The 17,363-nt window shown below is 46.5% G+C and overlaps 1 protein-coding gene across 2 annotated transcripts in view; it reads left to right on the top strand.

The window, feature by feature from the left end:
• Nucleotides 1-17,363, top strand: part of LOC126534417 (uncharacterized) — a 62,543-nt gene that overhangs the window by 21,255 nt on the left and 23,925 nt on the right. The window contains exons 1-3 of one of the 2 annotated variants that reach the window (XM_050181697.3): nt 1,166-1,252; nt 4,802-5,080; nt 16,890-17,149. In XM_050181697.3, the coding sequence (XP_050037654.1) occupies nt 16,907-17,149 (243 nt within the window). In that variant the 5' untranslated portion in view covers nt 1,166-1,252; nt 4,802-5,080; nt 16,890-16,906. Of the gene's footprint in view, nt 1-1,088; nt 1,253-4,801; nt 5,081-16,889; nt 17,150-17,363 lie in introns of those variants that run through there. The other variant, XM_055072883.2, reaches the window with a different exon arrangement.

The raw sequence follows: 17,363 nt of genomic DNA, 5'->3' as shown, positions 1-17,363 counted from the left end.
AGAAATCCAAGGATACCTAAGCACTGATGAGTTGTGAATGCGAAAGCGTTCATGTCCAATTGAACGCCACTGAGCGGTTCTTTGAGTTTTGAATTCCTCGCGGGCTAGCGCGCACATTGAGAAGCTTGCCACGTTTTGATTTGGCTTTACCAAGGCACAGTTAGAACGCAGGCAAGAGCTTGTGTGGGTAAGGAAGGTGTGGATAACATGGGTTTCCAAAAGTGAGGCATGACATGGCATCGTGGCGATGCTCTCACCCTCACACAATACCGCTGCAGCAGGTGTTTCCTCTTGCCCGCTCTCCTCCATTGAGGCCCAAGCCAGCAAGCATGAGGCAGCATCACGGGCGCGCCTTAGTGTCGCAGCCAATGGGAAATTAGGTGCCATTTCACTGCTACATACGCCACCGGCTTTTTTGTGCAATGACCCGTTCGACACTTTAGCATCATAATATTTTTAAGAAAGGTTTACAACTATAGGTTTGTTGCATCTGGCCAAGAACAGGCAGAATGCTGAGAGTGAGCTTTACACCAAGCCACGCATGGCTTTGTATGGAACTTGCACAAGCAGTTCTCGTTGGATGTGAAACAGAGGTGTACATTGAATTTCCTCTGCATTACCTGTGAGATACCACTGCAACTGGGGATTTTGCATCACTGTTTCTGCTCTGACTGTGCTTTCAAAAGATGGTTAGTCGTACACCCAAGTTCTTCTTCCTCCTCCTCCGTTCCTACTCTTATCCAATCAAGGACACTTGCTGCTGGTTGTTCAGTGTTGGCCGAAGACATTTAGTCAGGAATTCCGTATTCAGAACCAACACTCAGCAAAGAAAAAATATTTTTCTGGTGTGTTGCTCGTAGGCAGCAAGAGTCATCCCTAAAGAGTTGACGTAGATGTAACTAAACTCCCAGGCCTATTTGCGTTTAACCCTTTAGAATCTGGACATCAGAGCTGGATTTTGTAACCTGCAGCCTTCTGGTCAGCCAAATTACTTAGCCACATAACCAGCATGGGAAGTCGCAGTCTCATAATTAACCTGCACCTAAGCATGGGACATATGTCAAGACCAGGTACGTGTCTCCTTGCAGGAGTAGGTTCCACCTGGAGCCGCCCTTGATGAGCCTGGCTGGCACCAGCCGTCTGGAGGTGAGCTGTGTTCTGCACTGGTTTTCACTGTGGAACGCTGCCCAGAGGGAGGCCTTCTCTGCCACACTGCTTGCCCACTTGGCACCCCCGAGGGAAGACCCCGCTGGTGAGTGCACACCTAGTGGACTCGGTCTCTTTCGCCTCACTTTTCGGGGGCTGGCTGTTGCTACTTTGCGAAGTACAGTCGCTGGTTAATAATTCAAGCACCTATAAATCAGGCACGCTCGATTATTCAGATTGCTTCGTAGCAACATCCCTCGTCCCATAGGCTTAATGTATAGGGATGACCAACATTTTGGGGATCTTACAGCGCACCATTCCATAATTTAGACTCCAACTGCTTGAGTGGAGCAGAATTAGAGATATTTTGGCTTTTATATGTCACTGGCATTGCTGCAGCATGGTCCTCAGCCTTGTTGCCGACACTTCCTTGAAACAAAAACTAGCAAAGCCTAGTTGAGCCAGCACTGACTAAGCCCAAATAGCAGGACAAGCTAAGCCCGGTGCGAATTCTGCCGATGTTGGTTCCGCAAGTCCAGCATTTGTTTATTCGCATGTTTCAGTGAAACCTTGTTAATATGTGCTTGGCAGGAACGCAGCATAACTATGCATTAAAATGTAGCATGAACCACTGAGTACTAACTTGCATTCGTGTCAAGTCCTCCAGGCTGCTACTAACAAAAGAAATAAATGCGATGGCACAGTACATGTTAAGATACGCGCTGCAACATCTTTTTTTTTTCGTTCTATTTTTCCATGGCAGTGAAAAATTCTGCCTCTTGCACAGCCGTGCGATTGTGCGAAGTTGAGCAGCATTTTGAAACTTTGGCAGGGAACACAGCAGCACAGCGGACGACTCATCCAGCCTTCCCTGCTTTACATGCATGTAACAACAGTCTGCTACAGAGCGACCGCCGCTTTGTAAAAATGTGGTACCTGCTTCCACATGGTGCCGATAGTCCTGTGCAATTTATGCAGCACGTCGCCTACTAAATGCATGCCATCATTGTGGTGGTATGCTTTCTGTATTGTACGTGTGCATTTGCTGGTAGACTGCGGCGTATATGCAGTCGGCTTTCATCATGCCCATGCCACTCCTGGCCATGCGCACGTGCAGTGCGCATCTTGTTGAGCCAATCCGGCAACGGCAGGCTGTTTTCGTTTCTGCAAGCGACGTGCAATTGAAGCCGTCCCGCTTAAAGAGAGGGCAGAGAATGGCAGTGTGTTTGTGCTAGCGCCTATTTAAAAGTGTGCAGTATGCTTACAATGGCACTACGCTGCACGCACTGCTGAGCAAATAGATGAAGAAGCTTATCATGAGAGGGTTGTGAGGGATAATTTATACTGCCATGCGTGTCAGTGGTTGTGTATGCTTTGCCAATACCAGCACCATGCAACCATGCATTGCTGATGCTTGTCCATGTAGGCATCACTGCAATTGTGCCGAAGTGGGAAGCATCGGCAGACCGAGTTCTACACTTTCCAAAAAGAGCGAAAGATCTTTTACAATACAACGTGGCACACATGTTTTGGGACGTTTGTGGAATAAAGTGGCTTATTTTCTGGTGAAACTGATAGTTTGGGCTCCCGATTGTTCAGACTCTTGGGCTGCCCTTGTTGAGTTCAGATTATCGGTCAGTGAGTGTATAAAATTTAGACCACTATGTATGTGTCCGAATAGACAAGATGAGCCAATGGGTATGTGCAACTGGCCATTTGTCATGAGGTATGCGAACATTTCCTGTACTGGTGCTAACATATGGGGCAAAAGCATGGAGGTTAACAAAGAAGTTTGAGAACAAGTTAAGAACCGCGCAAAGAGAGACACAACGAAAAATGTTAGGCATAACGTTAAGAGACGGGAAGAGAGTGGTGTGAATCGGAGAGCAAACAGGGATAGCCAATATTCTAGTTGACATTAAGAGAAAAAAATAGAGCTGGGCAGGCGATGTAATGCGTAGAGTAGATAACAGGTGGACCATTAGAGTCACAGAATGAGTGCTAAGGGAAGGGAAGCACAATTGAGGATGGCAGAAAATTATGTGGGGTGATGAAATTGGGAAATTTGCAGGCGGTAGGTTGGAATCAGCTAGAGCAAGACACGGGTAATTGGAGATCACAGGAAGAGTCCTTCGTCCTGCAGCAGGCATAAAATTAGGGTAATAATGATGATGATGTGAACGTCCTTGACTCCCAGAATGAGTATGTAGGTACCATACCATTGGCCAGGTGACCAAATAGGCAAACAGAACAAGAGGCAAGGAGTGAAGTCGGCAACAGAAGCAGCCAAGTGTTGAAAAAAAAGTAAAGGGAACGAAATAGGACCAGTGCAGGCACCGGGCAAAGAGTGTTCAGCTATAGAGAAGTTAAGAATCAAGTGTGATTGGATGTACACATTTCGATAAACATTGAAGAAAGCTTCGCTTATCATGTATGTGGATCTTCCAATTTTTGTAAGTACGAGACGATGCTTTACGCCAATGTGCACTGTTTCGAAGGGGAAATCCACAATCCAGTAAAAGCTACAAAGTCGCGCATTCGCTGCACGGCAAAGAAAAGAATCCGTGCCTCACTGGTCTCGCAGGAGGTTGAACTAGTCCCGCAACAACAAAGTCAGGTACCTAAACTGTTCCGCTGTTCCTTGTTGTATTCTTGGCTGTTTGTGTGGAGTGCCCCCACCAGTGTGGTCCAGTGGTTATAGCGTTCTGCTGAGCAATGTCACAAATTTGATTAAAGGAATACCGACATGGGACATTTATGGCTTTCCGTATTTTGCAATAATTGCAGGACATTCTTTAAAGTGCCTAATTAATTTACTATGAATGCTTTTCTATGATCCAGCTTCCCTTTCATGTTCCAGGGGTGTCCACTTTCTTTGTCATGGCACATACACCTCTTGGGAAACCAAACTGAAACTGCTTCTTAGAAAAGCTTTTATACCAAAATAATTTAGCATTCTTTGTGGCTTGTTTGTATTTTTTCTATGGTTACGAAGTCTAGGACCTGCAATTTGTGCAAAAAACCTACACTGTTGCATCTCTCACTGTTTGTGTTCAAAGCTAAAGAATGCAGAGTGAGTGAGGCAATGGAAAATGATTGGTGTAACTTCAAAAAGACAAGGAACACGGCATTGTGTATATGAGCTTCGACATAGGTACCTGATATGGAAGTTGAGATTAGAGGAATGAGCAGAGTTGGACAGGCATTGTCATTATGTAGAGTGGGTGACCTCTGTTCTATTACAGTGTAGCAGAATGGCTGCCAAGGGAAAATAAAGAGTTCCAGGGGGACCAAGGATTAAAGTCATAAAATTGCAGGTATAGGAAGGAGTCGTCCGACAGAGTACTGAGGCCTCTGGAGATCACCGGAAAAGACTTTAGCGCTTCAGTGGGCATTTATAATGAAACAGTGTTGTTTGCTTTTGTACTCCTGGGAGACATACGCTTTCAAAGTCCCATTGCTTCCATTCTACGAGGTCATGCAAAGGAGCCAATGAAGCTCATGCATTTCAGTGGTCTTTGGTTTCTGCGGCCTTTCAAAGCGTGCATTCTTTTATGAGTGTGTTAGTACTAGCGGGTGCTTGCAGTCTCTATATCATACATGTGTGTTTAGAAGCGGCAACCAAAGGCATTGCGTGGTTGTCCTGTCTGTCCAGGTGAGCTGTGTGGCCAGCTTGACGCATTGTCTCTGTCCCGCCGCAACTCTCCGTCGGTGCTGCACTGTCAGTTGTCCCTGTGTGAGCTGTACTTTGCCTCGTGGGGACCCGAGGGTCAGCGAAACTTCCTCCAGATTCTGGCGCAGCGTGACGGCCCCTTTGTGGCCCGTTTCCTCGGCTCTCTGGCACAGCGGGAGCCCCTGCTGGCTCAGGCACTGGCCCCGTGACCTCCTCCCCCACCCAAATTATTCCCATCGTGGTCTCCCTGAACAAAGAGAGGTACGACCACATTTTGTTGTCTATATTTAACCATGAATCAGCAGTGGTGTGCTGCTCTATGATAACAGCAAGATCGATGACAATCGCAGCAGTGGAAGAATTCCATACTGATACCGTAATTACTCGCATAATGATCGCACCCCTGAATTTTGTCGTTAAAATTCGCTCTTTTTTATTTCCCGTGTAATGATCGCACCCCGAACTTGCCGCAGCGATATGTCGTGTGCCAAGTCTAGCTTATAATGATCGCTCTATCTGTCGAATGCTACGTGAACGACTCTTCAAGACAAACCAAGCGGTCTGCATGCACCAACCATTCTCAAGCAGATGCCCCATTTTATTCCTTTCATCGCTCTCCGCACTTCCATGACAAAAAAAAAAAAAAGAAGGCTACAACCAAACTCGCCTTTATTATGTGTAGGCTTTATGATGGCTGTGGTCAAAAACAACAAAAAAGGCACCTTTCGATTCTTCTCGTCTGCACTCGTGGGCATGCAACAAATCGCCAGCGACAACGATAGCAGCCACGTTTACACTGATACATTAAAAGTGTACCCTATTCATACGCCGACGCTTGTAACATGGCTAAGATATTTGCCCACTCTTAGTGGAAACGTGCTGCATTAGGATAGTTGTGAAGACAAATGCCGCAGTTTCCACAGCATGCCCGCCATGTGTTCCTATGTCACTGGCAGCTAAGCGCGCCCATCTGTTTCTGTCCCCTCAAAGTGGACATGGCTGCGTTATTACCGCACACTTGCCAATATTAACGATATAATTCATTACTGATACGGAAGAAAGTGGTTCAATGCACATAATGTACTCACGAGAAGAATAAAAATCGCGTTCGGCGCTTTCGGCTTACTCCGCCGGCTGCCATCTTTGTTTAGGTGTCCCGCACTACATACAGGGGCAGCTGCCTATTTGTTGACCTGTTGTCATCCCGCAGCAAATACGAGATGAAAAAAAAACTTCTGTTTCTTTTTTTAGCGGGAAATTTAACCTGCGTAATGATCGCACCCCTGAATTTGCGTCAATTTCTTTTTACAAAAAAGTGCGATCATTATGCGAGTAAATATGGTAATGTGCTATCAATGTGAAATTAAATGTGAACAAAGGAGTACATGAATGAAGGCACAGCTTCCACTGTCTTCAAGACATAGCAGACAGCATGCAGTATCGCCACAAGCATATCTACAGGCTTTCTTTCAAGATGGCCCACTATGCTCAACTTGCCGTGACCACCAAACAAGCACACATCCAAAGTTGGCCTTAAAAAATTTCACCCTTTGAGGTCCGAAACTTTCATCCATTGTCCCACCGTTCCTGTTTCTCTAGTTTTGGGCTCTGTGAAAGAAAACTGCGCAAGAAAACTCACAGGTTGTTTATTTTTGCAGTTGCTTTTCATCTCCAAGTCTTTCAGTGATACTTGAGCAGCGAATGGGAATGCTCAAAGCATTCTCCTGTGTGCAGTCCTGGATTATTGCTGCCAGTTTTGCAGAACACCAGAGTCACCGTCTCTAGCGTCATCCCCTTCTTCGTTGCCGGCTTCTGTAGAATCACTATCTTCATCATCTGACGAAGGCACATAGTTCTCTTTTTCACTACAATCGTCTTTGCTTTCGCTACAAGCTTCAGAATTATCGCCCCATGGAAGGCATGCAGCGAAAAGGTGGCCATGCTTCGCTGCAAGTGGCGTGGAAACACGGCTGCTCTATGTAGCACTCGAATAAATAATTGCGTAAGCACTGCCATCTCGTGTAAAAAAAAAGCAAAGCTTAAATAAAAGAAGTTCACTTACTTCATAAGACGTGGCACATCATGCATAATGAGAAAATGCAAGCGCAATTCAACCATGAAAAAGCTTGTTGGGGAGTGGCCGACAGCGGACCGCTGCAGCCGTGCTGCGTTGTCAGAAGGGGCCCGACAATGGACTGCGAAGGGTTAAGAACGTCACTCCACATTACTTGTGGAGTCAACATGCAACCACACATCATGCTCAACAGCACTGCGAGGCTTACCGAAAGCCAGTGTAATTTTCATGCTTTCACAGATAAATAACGGATAGTTTTGACAGCCTTCAGAAAGAATTCAGTAAGAGAAGAACAATTATGTAGTTTGAATGCAGTTCATGTCCAAATGGCAGTTTTTGAGTATACAAGCACAAAATAATCATGAGGTGCCTCACAAATGATATTGTACCGAAAAAGAAGGAGTTGAAGTTTAATGATGTGAAATGTAAGTTGCACTTTACTTGGGTAGTGAGTTTGAATTCTCGGTATTTAGAGTGTGCATGTCGCCTTATACAGTACAGTAAAACCTCGTTAAACCGTACCCGCTTAAACAGTAGTTTTGTTTTAAAAGTAGTAAAGTCAAATCCCCGACTCAACGGCCATTGAACATAATGTGTTTCGTATCCGCATAAACCGTACCAGCTTATTGCGTACGCATTGGTTAAAACATAACGTTTCAACTTTTCGTCGCGCAAAAGCGGCGCTGCGCCGTCTCCATCGGGCGGCCCGGCAGAACAACACGCCTCAGAGATCGGAACAACGGCCTCCAAGCGCCCTGTGCGTTTGCGCGTGAAGCCACATCAACATCATCATTTCGACGCGGTGCCAGAGAGCGTTATGGCATTGTGCAAGCGAGGACTCGCGTCGTTCCGAAACTTGGATAAAAATGACGCCGGGTGTTCAGCATAGAAGAAAAATTAGACATTGTCCGTGCTATCGAACGTGACACGAAGAAGTCGGCGCTGACACGCAACAGGGATCTGCTGCTGACTACAGTGTGTGGCATTTGGAATGCGAAGTTGCTCGGCAGCGCTGCTGCGACCGCGAAGATAATGTCGGCTACGAGGTTCGACTTTTCGCCATCGTTGCCTGTGTTGTTGCCGAAGTGTCGACTAGCGACAGTGACGAGTACGACACGGAAAGCGATAGCACGGGCGATTTAGGCCCGACAGTGACATAAGCTGCTCGTTACGTCAGCCTCATGAATGCAATCGTCGCGACGATAATAGGGGCGCGATAACGTAACTCTATTCCAAATGAAAATTATTCCGAACTTCGGCACCCGGCAATGAAAAAGGCGCCCCCGGGACTTCTGCAGCACTACTGCGCAAGTGCACGGTGAATACGTAACGCCAACGAGGAATCTGCCATGTGAGTGTTTGCCGAGAAGAGGAGGCTGGCTGAAAAGCTGGCACGCAGCTTCAGTAAGTTTGAGGCCGCTGTCGTCCTCGTGCTAGGCCGCCGCAGCATCGAACGAAAATAACGCATTTGTCGCGCGAAGTGAATAAATACTGCATGTTTTTTCCCCTTTCATCGCACTGTCTCTGAGTTCCGTTTTCGACAGGTAAGTGGGTGATCTCATGGTATTCGGTTAAACAGTACTACCGTTTAGTACGTACCTTTCCCGAGCTCCGGCCAACTACGGTTTAACGAGGTTTCACTGTACAGCCAAATCTCGTGAATTCGAACACCACCTTATTATAACTTTCAGTTTATTCGAACTGACGTGTTGGGGTCCCGTCAAAGTTTTATGTATTCCAATGGGCGAAAATGCCCCGTATTTTGAATGCACAAGCATTTGCGATGGTTAATTCTAACATACTGCGCTCTGACAATTTTCTCAACAGCACGCCAAATCACGCGGCGATGCCTGACCAGCAGATCCGCTGGCAGCCATAACCACACCACAGCAACACTAGGCCTAGCTACTTCGATGTTCGTTACCAAGCTTCTTGCTCTTCGATGCCATGTTTTTGATTGCAACATTTCGCTCCTGTTAGCAATGGTGCTGATTCCATCTCTGTAATCCTTGCCAGTGACTTCGAAGCGCGGAAAGCATGACGCATACCATAACACTGGTTCCTGAAAGTCAGCTTTGCCTACGCGGTGAAGCACACCAAAAGTTAGAAGGGGCGATTGTCATGGGTCATGGTATGTTTTCTTTAATTAATCACACGTGCACCTGTCGTCTCCTATCACAGTATGAGCACCGATATGCCTAATAAGTGTACTGGCAGGCCTTTAGAGCTATTTCGGACGTGCCTGTGGTGATTTGAGCTCTTGGGGCAGTAAAAGGCATGCATTCGTTTTTTCGGACCGCCCGATTTTGCTAACATTTTCACGGCACCTAGGGAGTCCGAAAAATCGGACGTTGACTGTAATTTGTTAATATATGTGAATAAATCTTCTGGAAATTCCCTCTTATGTGTTAGATAAGTGCACATGGGCCACGGCAGGTAAGCCCTCCATTCAATTAGCTTCCTTTAATTCAAACAAATTTTTGGCCCCTTTGAGTTTGAAATATCGAGATTCGACTGTACAATTATCGGTGAATTTGGCAACGATTTGCTTCATCGTTCTGTAGCACACTTTGTCCATGGCTATTATAAGCGGATGCAGGACCCACAACAGCACCTGCATGCAATGTGAACAAGAGCACAGCGACATTAAGCAGCATGTTGGAAGGCAATGCTTAACTAAGTGCATATAATTAACATCCAATTTCTTGGACTCCCTAGGGTCTGCAAACACGTCTGAAAGATTGGTCTGTCCAAAAAAGAAAACGAATGCATGCAGAAAGTGCACTATTTTATAGGTATTTCTTTGATGGAGAGGGTCAAGACAGACTATCAGACCACTGCAACTTGGCCAATGCATTGTTGAGATGGTTCGGAAAAGAACCATTGATAAAGAAAGTCAATTTTGCCCGAAAGGTGAAGCAGAAATATGGATAGCAAAGTATCAGACAACTACAAAAAGTAAGGGTTGTAGTTCTATGAGCCATATAAATGGCAGTAAACATTTGCTTTAAATTAAGAAGTGCAGCATCATGTGTGCACAGGCAAACATGAACAGATCTCAGTAGATGACCACGGACAATCACTGTCACAATGCTGGTGTGATGAGCGGAAGCATTGGCAAGCGAACACTTTCTGATGCCTCATGCTTTAATGTCTTCGAAACTTGATTACACCACCTCCAACAGCAGGCGCTCACAATACAGTGCACACAAAGTCACCAGCTGTCTCCACTCACCATCTTTTCACCTGTCCCAGATTGCCTCTAAGATAGTGCACGAGGAACTGTGCCCAGCCACGCCATGCACAGCAACAGGCAGACTAGCCAGAGATGAGCCCACCTCCCCTCCCTCCCTCAGCACATGCTTGATCACATTGCTGCATCCTCAGCTTCCTCCTCCTCCTCCCTCGCGCGTACAACGCTGAGCGAGCAGGAGTAGGGCACAAATCAAGCCACCGACCGTTGTCTGCTCACCTTCGCACGCTTTCTCTTGCACCTACAGCATACTGCACGAGGGACTCAACAGGGTCTTATCGCAGTACAACTTTATATGGAACCTCATGCACTCCACAAAAGAACCACACGCCCAAGCACCAAACACTGTGCAGCCAAGCACAAACGGCTATGGTGGCCGCGATGGCTATGCTGCCAGCGGATCGGTGTCCAAGAGCGCTGGCTTAAGGCCGCGAGATAATCAAAATGGCAGCAATGGTTGCTTCGTATAATGCCGTTTCAAACCTGTGGTCATGACAAAATGTTCGGAAAAACTGATGGTGGAGGTTTTCCGCATCCGAAATTTCCGACTTTCTTATGCACTGGCTTACAAGGTGGGGTAGTGACGATGCCGTGAAGACGTCCAAATTATCAGGTGTGTCCAGAAAATCGGGCATCCGAAAATTCGGTTGTTGACTGTGTCCACATATAGTCGACGACTAATTTCCCTGACGCCCGATTTCTTGGACATGCCCGGTAATTCGGGTGCCTTCGCGGCGTCGCCACGTACCCCCTAGAGTCAATGTATAAGAACGTCTGAAATTTCGGATGCTGAAAACCTTCGCCGTCCGATTTTCCGGACATTTTGCCATGACGGGAGGGCCTAAGCGGCATTAATACAATCCACCACCGCCGCCATCGGGATTATCTCGCTGCCTCAAACCAGTGCTTCCGCATGCAGATCCACTGGCAGCAGTAGCCACCACTGCTGCAAAGTGAGGCCTAGCTACTGTGACGTTTGCTACCAAGCTTATTGCTGTTTGGTGCCGTATTTTTTATTAAAACAATTCATCGCTGTCAGCGATGGTGCCAGCTTCGCCTTTGCAATCTTTGCCAATGGCTTCGAAGCTCACAGAGCATGGTGCATTGCATAATGCCGGTTCCCGGAAGTCAGCTTTGCCTCAGTACAGTCTGGCTATGTGCTGAAGCATAGCGAAGTGTGCAGAAGTATACCATAAGTAGGAAGGGGCAATTGTCACGGGATACGGTATGTATTCCTTAATTATATATGTGTGCACGTGCCGTCTTCTATCACAGTATGAGCACCGATACGCCTAATGAGTGTACTGGCAGGCCTTCAGAGCTACTTTGAAAGTGCATGTGATGATTACTGCCCTTGGGGGCAGTAAAAGAAGTCCATTCATTTTTTCTGGCGTTTTCGCGGTCCCTAGGGAGTCCAAAAGAATCGGATGTTGACTGTAGAAATGATCACACATGCAAAGCAAAGCAGGGATAGAAATTCAAGTGATGTATAGCAATACCTTTTAAAAATGAAGCAGCTAAATGTTCTTGCCAAGCATGCACGTGTGCCAGCAGTCGAGAAATGTAAATTCCTTATCATGTAGCGTGATGTAAGGGTGGTTGATGCAAATGTCACTTCTTTTCCTGAAGAATGACTCTGCTAATTCTTGCATGAGTTGGTCATTGCTTTTGAAAACTAACTCTGTTTCATTGAACATCAGTAATAAGTTCTCATTAAAACATCAAGAAATGTTCAAGGTGAATGATCAACCAAGCCTGCTTGCCCATTTTGTTGCTTTGGGATGTTAAATCGCACAGGTGAGTCTTTCAGGCAATGATCGAACCCACGCCATCCACACCTTAGCCCTTTGCAATCGTGAGCATTTTTCCGAATTGGTGTTCATTCCAATCAGGAGCCATTTCGTGCATTTTGGATGCCATGCAGAAAATGCGCTTGGGTAAACAAATTTGTTGTATTTCAGAAGCGAAGTTTTACTTCTGAGGTGCTAACAATGCACAAACCAGAATATCAAAACATATACGCTTACCACACCTACTATGCGACAACACTTTCAATACTGTATATCACCCTGCTAAATAATTACTGATACAGTCGAACCCGGATATATCGAACCCGCATATTTCGAATTATTGGCTATAGTGAACACACAGATTACCCCCTTGAAAATACTATGTAAAAGTATAGGACAATTGCGTAGTATATCGAATCCCATTTTCGTCGGACATTCGATATATCGAACGCCGCGCCGCGCCCCTGGAAGGTGTGCTTTTCCCAAAGACAGTGTCCGGTCCTCAGAGGAAAACATTTTCGCAGTCAGTCAGCAGGCTCCTCCTCTGCACATACGCGGCCGTTGCCTAGCGACGGAGACGCAGAGCCTTTCCCCCATTCTTGCGCCCCACCGGCGCGAGCTCTCTCGCTCCTCCTGTACCGCCGGCGTGTGCATTGGGCAAGGCCATTGGAGCTCAACAAAGAGAGTGCGCGGTATGGAGATGCGGCGATGTTTCCAAGCCACGCTTCCTGGGGAAAGGAAGAGAGAGTGAGGGGTCGGCACGGTCGCTGCCAGAGAGGGCTAAAAAAACGAAGCATAGCAAAGCGGCGATTGCGCCCACAGCGCCTTAGACGCCATATTCCGCTGATCTTTTTCCAAGCTCTCTTCTTTCTTTTCCCTTTGTCGTTCCTTCGCAGCCCCGTTGACTGCCGCTCGAACGTTGGTTCATGGACGCGCCTTTATTCTATGAACAGGCTTCGCTCGGACTGCTCCACCTGCGGCGCGCGTTTTCTTATGTGTACCTGTGTTTCAACGTGCCGTGTGTAGCATGTATGATTGCAGTCATCTGGTGAGCTATGGCATCCGCGTACATACAAAAAGAGGAAGAATCTGGACTTTGCAAGACAGTTTGAGGTAATCCGGCGTGTCGAGAACGGAGACAAGTCCTCCGTGGCAGACGCATTCGGCATTCCGCGGTGTACTTTAGGTACGTTGTTAAAATACAAGGAGGACATCAAGCTTAAAGCAAGTGAGGAAAGTCGCTCGGGAGCGTGTCGTGTGCGCCCTGCTGCTTTTGACAAAGTGGAGAAGGCACTCTATACGTGGTTTCTTGAAATCCAAGCGAAAAATATTCCCATGGATGGCCCGATGTTAATCGAAAAGGCCAAATGGTTTGCTACGGCTTTTGGCGAAGAGAACCTTTGCGGTGGCACTGGGTGGCTGCAACGGTTTAAAAACAGCCACGGCATTGTAGGAAAGGCCATTTCAGGCGAAAGACGGGCTGTCAGCAGCCAGGAGGTGCAGCAGCGGCTTTCTGAGGAGTGGCCGAAAATCACTGCGAAGTTTTCGCCTGCAGAAATCTTCAATGCCGACGAAACTGGTCTCTTTTGGCAAATGTTGCCGAATAAGACACTCGCTCTTCGTGGAACCTCATGTCACGGCGGTAAAATGAGCAAAGTGCGTGTGTCGGTGCTGCTTGCAGCCAACATGGACGGCTCGTGCAAGCTACGGCCATTCGTGATCGGGAAGAGCAAGTCACCGCGCTGCTTCAAGAACTGTAAACAGCTTCCCGTCCGCTACGGCTGTAATAGGAAGGCCTGGTTGACACGTCAACTTTTTGTTGAATGGCTGCAGGCTTGGGACGCTGAGTTGGGCAAGTCGGGCCGCCGAGTTTGCCTTCTGGCAGACAACTGTTCGGCAAATCAAACGACTTGCAAGCTGCAGCACATCGAACTGAAGTTTCTCCCGCCGAACACCACAGCGCGACTGCAGCCTCTGACCAGGGTATCATAAAGGCATTCAAGGTAGGTTATCGGAAGCAACTTATTCAACGGCTCCTCGTAAACCTCCGCATGGGAACCGATCTCAAGATTCACCTGCTCGGCACCATCCAGATGATTACCGGCGCTTGGGGCGACGTGAAGCAGGCCACAGTAGCCAACTGTTTCGGCAAGGCAGGCCTTGAAGTGGGCGGAGATGAATTTCCGGAAGCTTTAGATGACGATGAGTGCTTGTAGGACGTGTTTCGCGACTTGTCCAATTTTTCCAGTGCCGTCCCGTCCGAAGTGACTGTTGATGACTTCATTAACGCTGACAGCGAAGTTCAAGCGGTAGCCGACCTCGCTGATGAGGACATTGTGACCGGAATAGCTGGCGTTCAAGACGGCGATTCCAGCGACGATGAGGGCGACTGTGTTTTCGAAGAAAAGCGTCCGTGCACAGCCACTGAACAGGCGTCAGCGTTCAGCCTGATTCGGCGCTGTTGCGACGAAATGGAAGGCCCTGGGCTCTCTTACCTGGACAGTCTCGAGAAAATTGAGTCTAATGTTTTCAACTTCATTTCTCAGAGGAAAAAACAGCCCAAAATTAGTGATTTTTTTTCCGTGAAATAAAGCGCTTTCATATTGTGTGCACATGCTATGCGATTCGCGGCTGTTCCAATCGGTAAGTCACAATTTGTTATGATCGCGAGTGCTTTTTTGGCCTATATGTGTATATCGAATTTTCGCTATATCGGACTATTTTCCGATCCCCGTCGAATTCGATATATCCGGGTTCGACTGTATATGACTGACAATAAAATACAGTTAAACCTCGATATAACAAACTTGAATGTAGCGAAATTCTTGATATAATTAAGTATTTAACTTTTCATAACCTCTTGTCCACCAAACACCATGTATTTAGAACCTCAATATAACGAAGTGTGTTTGTAGGCTTTTTCAATATAACGAAATTTCACTGGCTCCGCACATAAATGCCAAGACAATAAATGGAAACTTATGCGAACACAGATGGTCAAATGATTGAATTACAAGCGGCTATTTGCAAACACACCTCTCAAGTTGCGCGCAGCGCGACAAGAGCGACCGCTGAAGTGGAACCGCATCATGTTCTGTATCACTGACTGCCGACCCCCACATTTATCAAAATGGTTTTCTCATTCAAATTTGTTTTTTTTTTTTTCAATTGCCCGATAATTTGGAAAATTCTGCAGCCCCCTTCCGTGTAAGAAAAATTGATTGGAGACTACTTATTGCATGAAAGGTCGAATTTCAGTAGAACGAAATTGCGATATAACGAAGAAAATTGCCAATTTACGGATTTGGTTATATCGAAGTTTAACGTTACTGATATTATGACGATGAACACAAGACAACCAAAACATTATTTCTCTAAATAAATATGAGTCCTTTAGTTACAATTACAGAACGAAAACGCTTCAATAATATTGTTTATATGGCTTCGTTTCAAATGACATATGGTCTCACTGTGTATATGTTTGATCATTTTAGGGGCAGTGCTTCGAATTTAAGCTTGAATACAACTGTTTCCTGTGACTAAATCATTTCTTGATTTTCCTCTGACTATAATATGGTTCAGAGTTTTTTGTTGTTTCGTTGGCTGTATATTATATTTCCTCTTTACTAGAATGTATATCTAGACTTGATGCTCGTACTTGGTAGTATTGCTGTTTTTGTTTGAGAACCGTTTTGTGTGCGCACTACCTGCCATATCCAGGATTGGGTTGAAGGCCAGTCAGGCTGCTTATACAGTTTTTCTTTCTGCTCCTTCTCTATCAATGATGGCAATAAGGTTCTGTTCTCTCAATGGTGCTTGAGCACTTTATGGTTCCGTTTGAAGCACTCCCAGATAGAGGCCAGGACTTGCACTGTAAATCTTGCAGTCAAATACGGTCTCCTTTCCTACGCCTTCTTCCTATCACGGCAAACAGCGTAGCTTGAGGATGTTCACTGAACATGTGAAGGCGGAATGTACCCTATTTACTTGGAATCTAGGCCGGCCCCGATTCTAAGCTGACCCCCAAAAGTCTGAAGCCAGGACCTCGAATGTAGGCCAAACAAAAAAGGGAAGATAGTGTTCACTAAATAAAAACAGCATTTATTGAACAATGAACATGCCGAGCTCATTCTAAGTCATCATCGCTGCTAGCCTCGTCGGTATCTTCCTTACCACTTTCATCTTCAAATAGTGCACTATCTTCAAACAGTAAATGCCATCCTCATTGTGACGCTCGCAAGAAGCATCTCACATTGTCCCCCCTCCAACAACAAATGTTTTCCTCTTCGATGCCAAAGGCCCGCCCTGCTTGAACGTTTGACGATGCCTCTGCAGCTAGCACAACTTTTCGTTTGAAAGTGGCACTATAGTGACGTCGTCTGCTTGGCACCATTACGATAACATCATGCCACATGCCTGTGCCATAATATACAGAACCAACTCCAATACGACACAGGTCAAAATGGCGACGTCGCTCCTGTACTTCAGTTGGCTACAGGTGCCGCTAGTAGCGGCTATGATACGGATTTTTTTAGATGGCTCTAATTATGCACCATATTTATCAATTTCAATTAAAAAGTGAAAATTTTTTTAATAACCTCTAACCTGAGCAGACCCTAGAACTTGGTATGTGATTATTTTAAAAAAGAAGACATCGGCCTACATTCGAGTAAATACGATACTCTTTCTTCCCACTAAAATCATATAATTCACTAGACTCGCAGTTTCAACCATAAAATGCACGTGCAGGAAATATTGCCATCCTGTCAGTGCTTTGTGCAACAAATCGCACAAAATTCCTTGAAATGCCATTGCAAATGTGCTGCACTCATCTGGAGACATTGCGAAGTGAACTTAGTAGTTAAAGAATTTGGTGTGAGCGGGCATGTGTGTCGAGTGCCTCTCAAAGTCGGACCAGAACCAGTCCGACCGCAAGAACGCCCGTCTGTGCAGGATCCGGGTGGGCAAAGATGCTGAGCCAGAAGGGCCCCGCGTGCAGCGCTGCCGAGCAGTCTGCTTACCTGCTCAGCTGGTTCGGAGAGTACAGCGACCTGCAGCGTGATGACTTCCTGCATGTGCTGGCCGATAAGTACACACTCCTGGGACCTGCCGGTGACGGCGACCTGGGGCTGTCGCATCTCTCCATGGGGAACCCCGATGCCCCGCCCTCACTCTTCCAATGCCGCATGAGCCTCTTCGACCAGTGGTTCCAGGTGAGGATGTCCTGTCAACGCTTTGTTTGTATAATCGGTCTTACTCCGCCGGGAACGATCCCAGATATGATGAAGTATTAGTTATAATGACCATATTTCACTGCAGTTACGATTTACAATCCTGCCTATCGAAACTGTATCCAGATGTAGAGAACATTTTCAGAAGCACCGTGCTGTTACAACGAACATTTCAAACCAGTTTTGGGCAAAAGAA

This window comes from Dermacentor andersoni, chromosome 7 (genome assembly GCF_023375885.2).
Source record: "Dermacentor andersoni chromosome 7, qqDerAnde1_hic_scaffold, whole genome shotgun sequence".
NCBI lineage: Eukaryota > Metazoa > Arthropoda > Arachnida > Ixodida > Ixodidae > Dermacentor > Dermacentor andersoni.
Note: the sequence above shows the minus strand (reverse complement) of the source record. Positions and strands in the feature narration are given on the sequence as shown.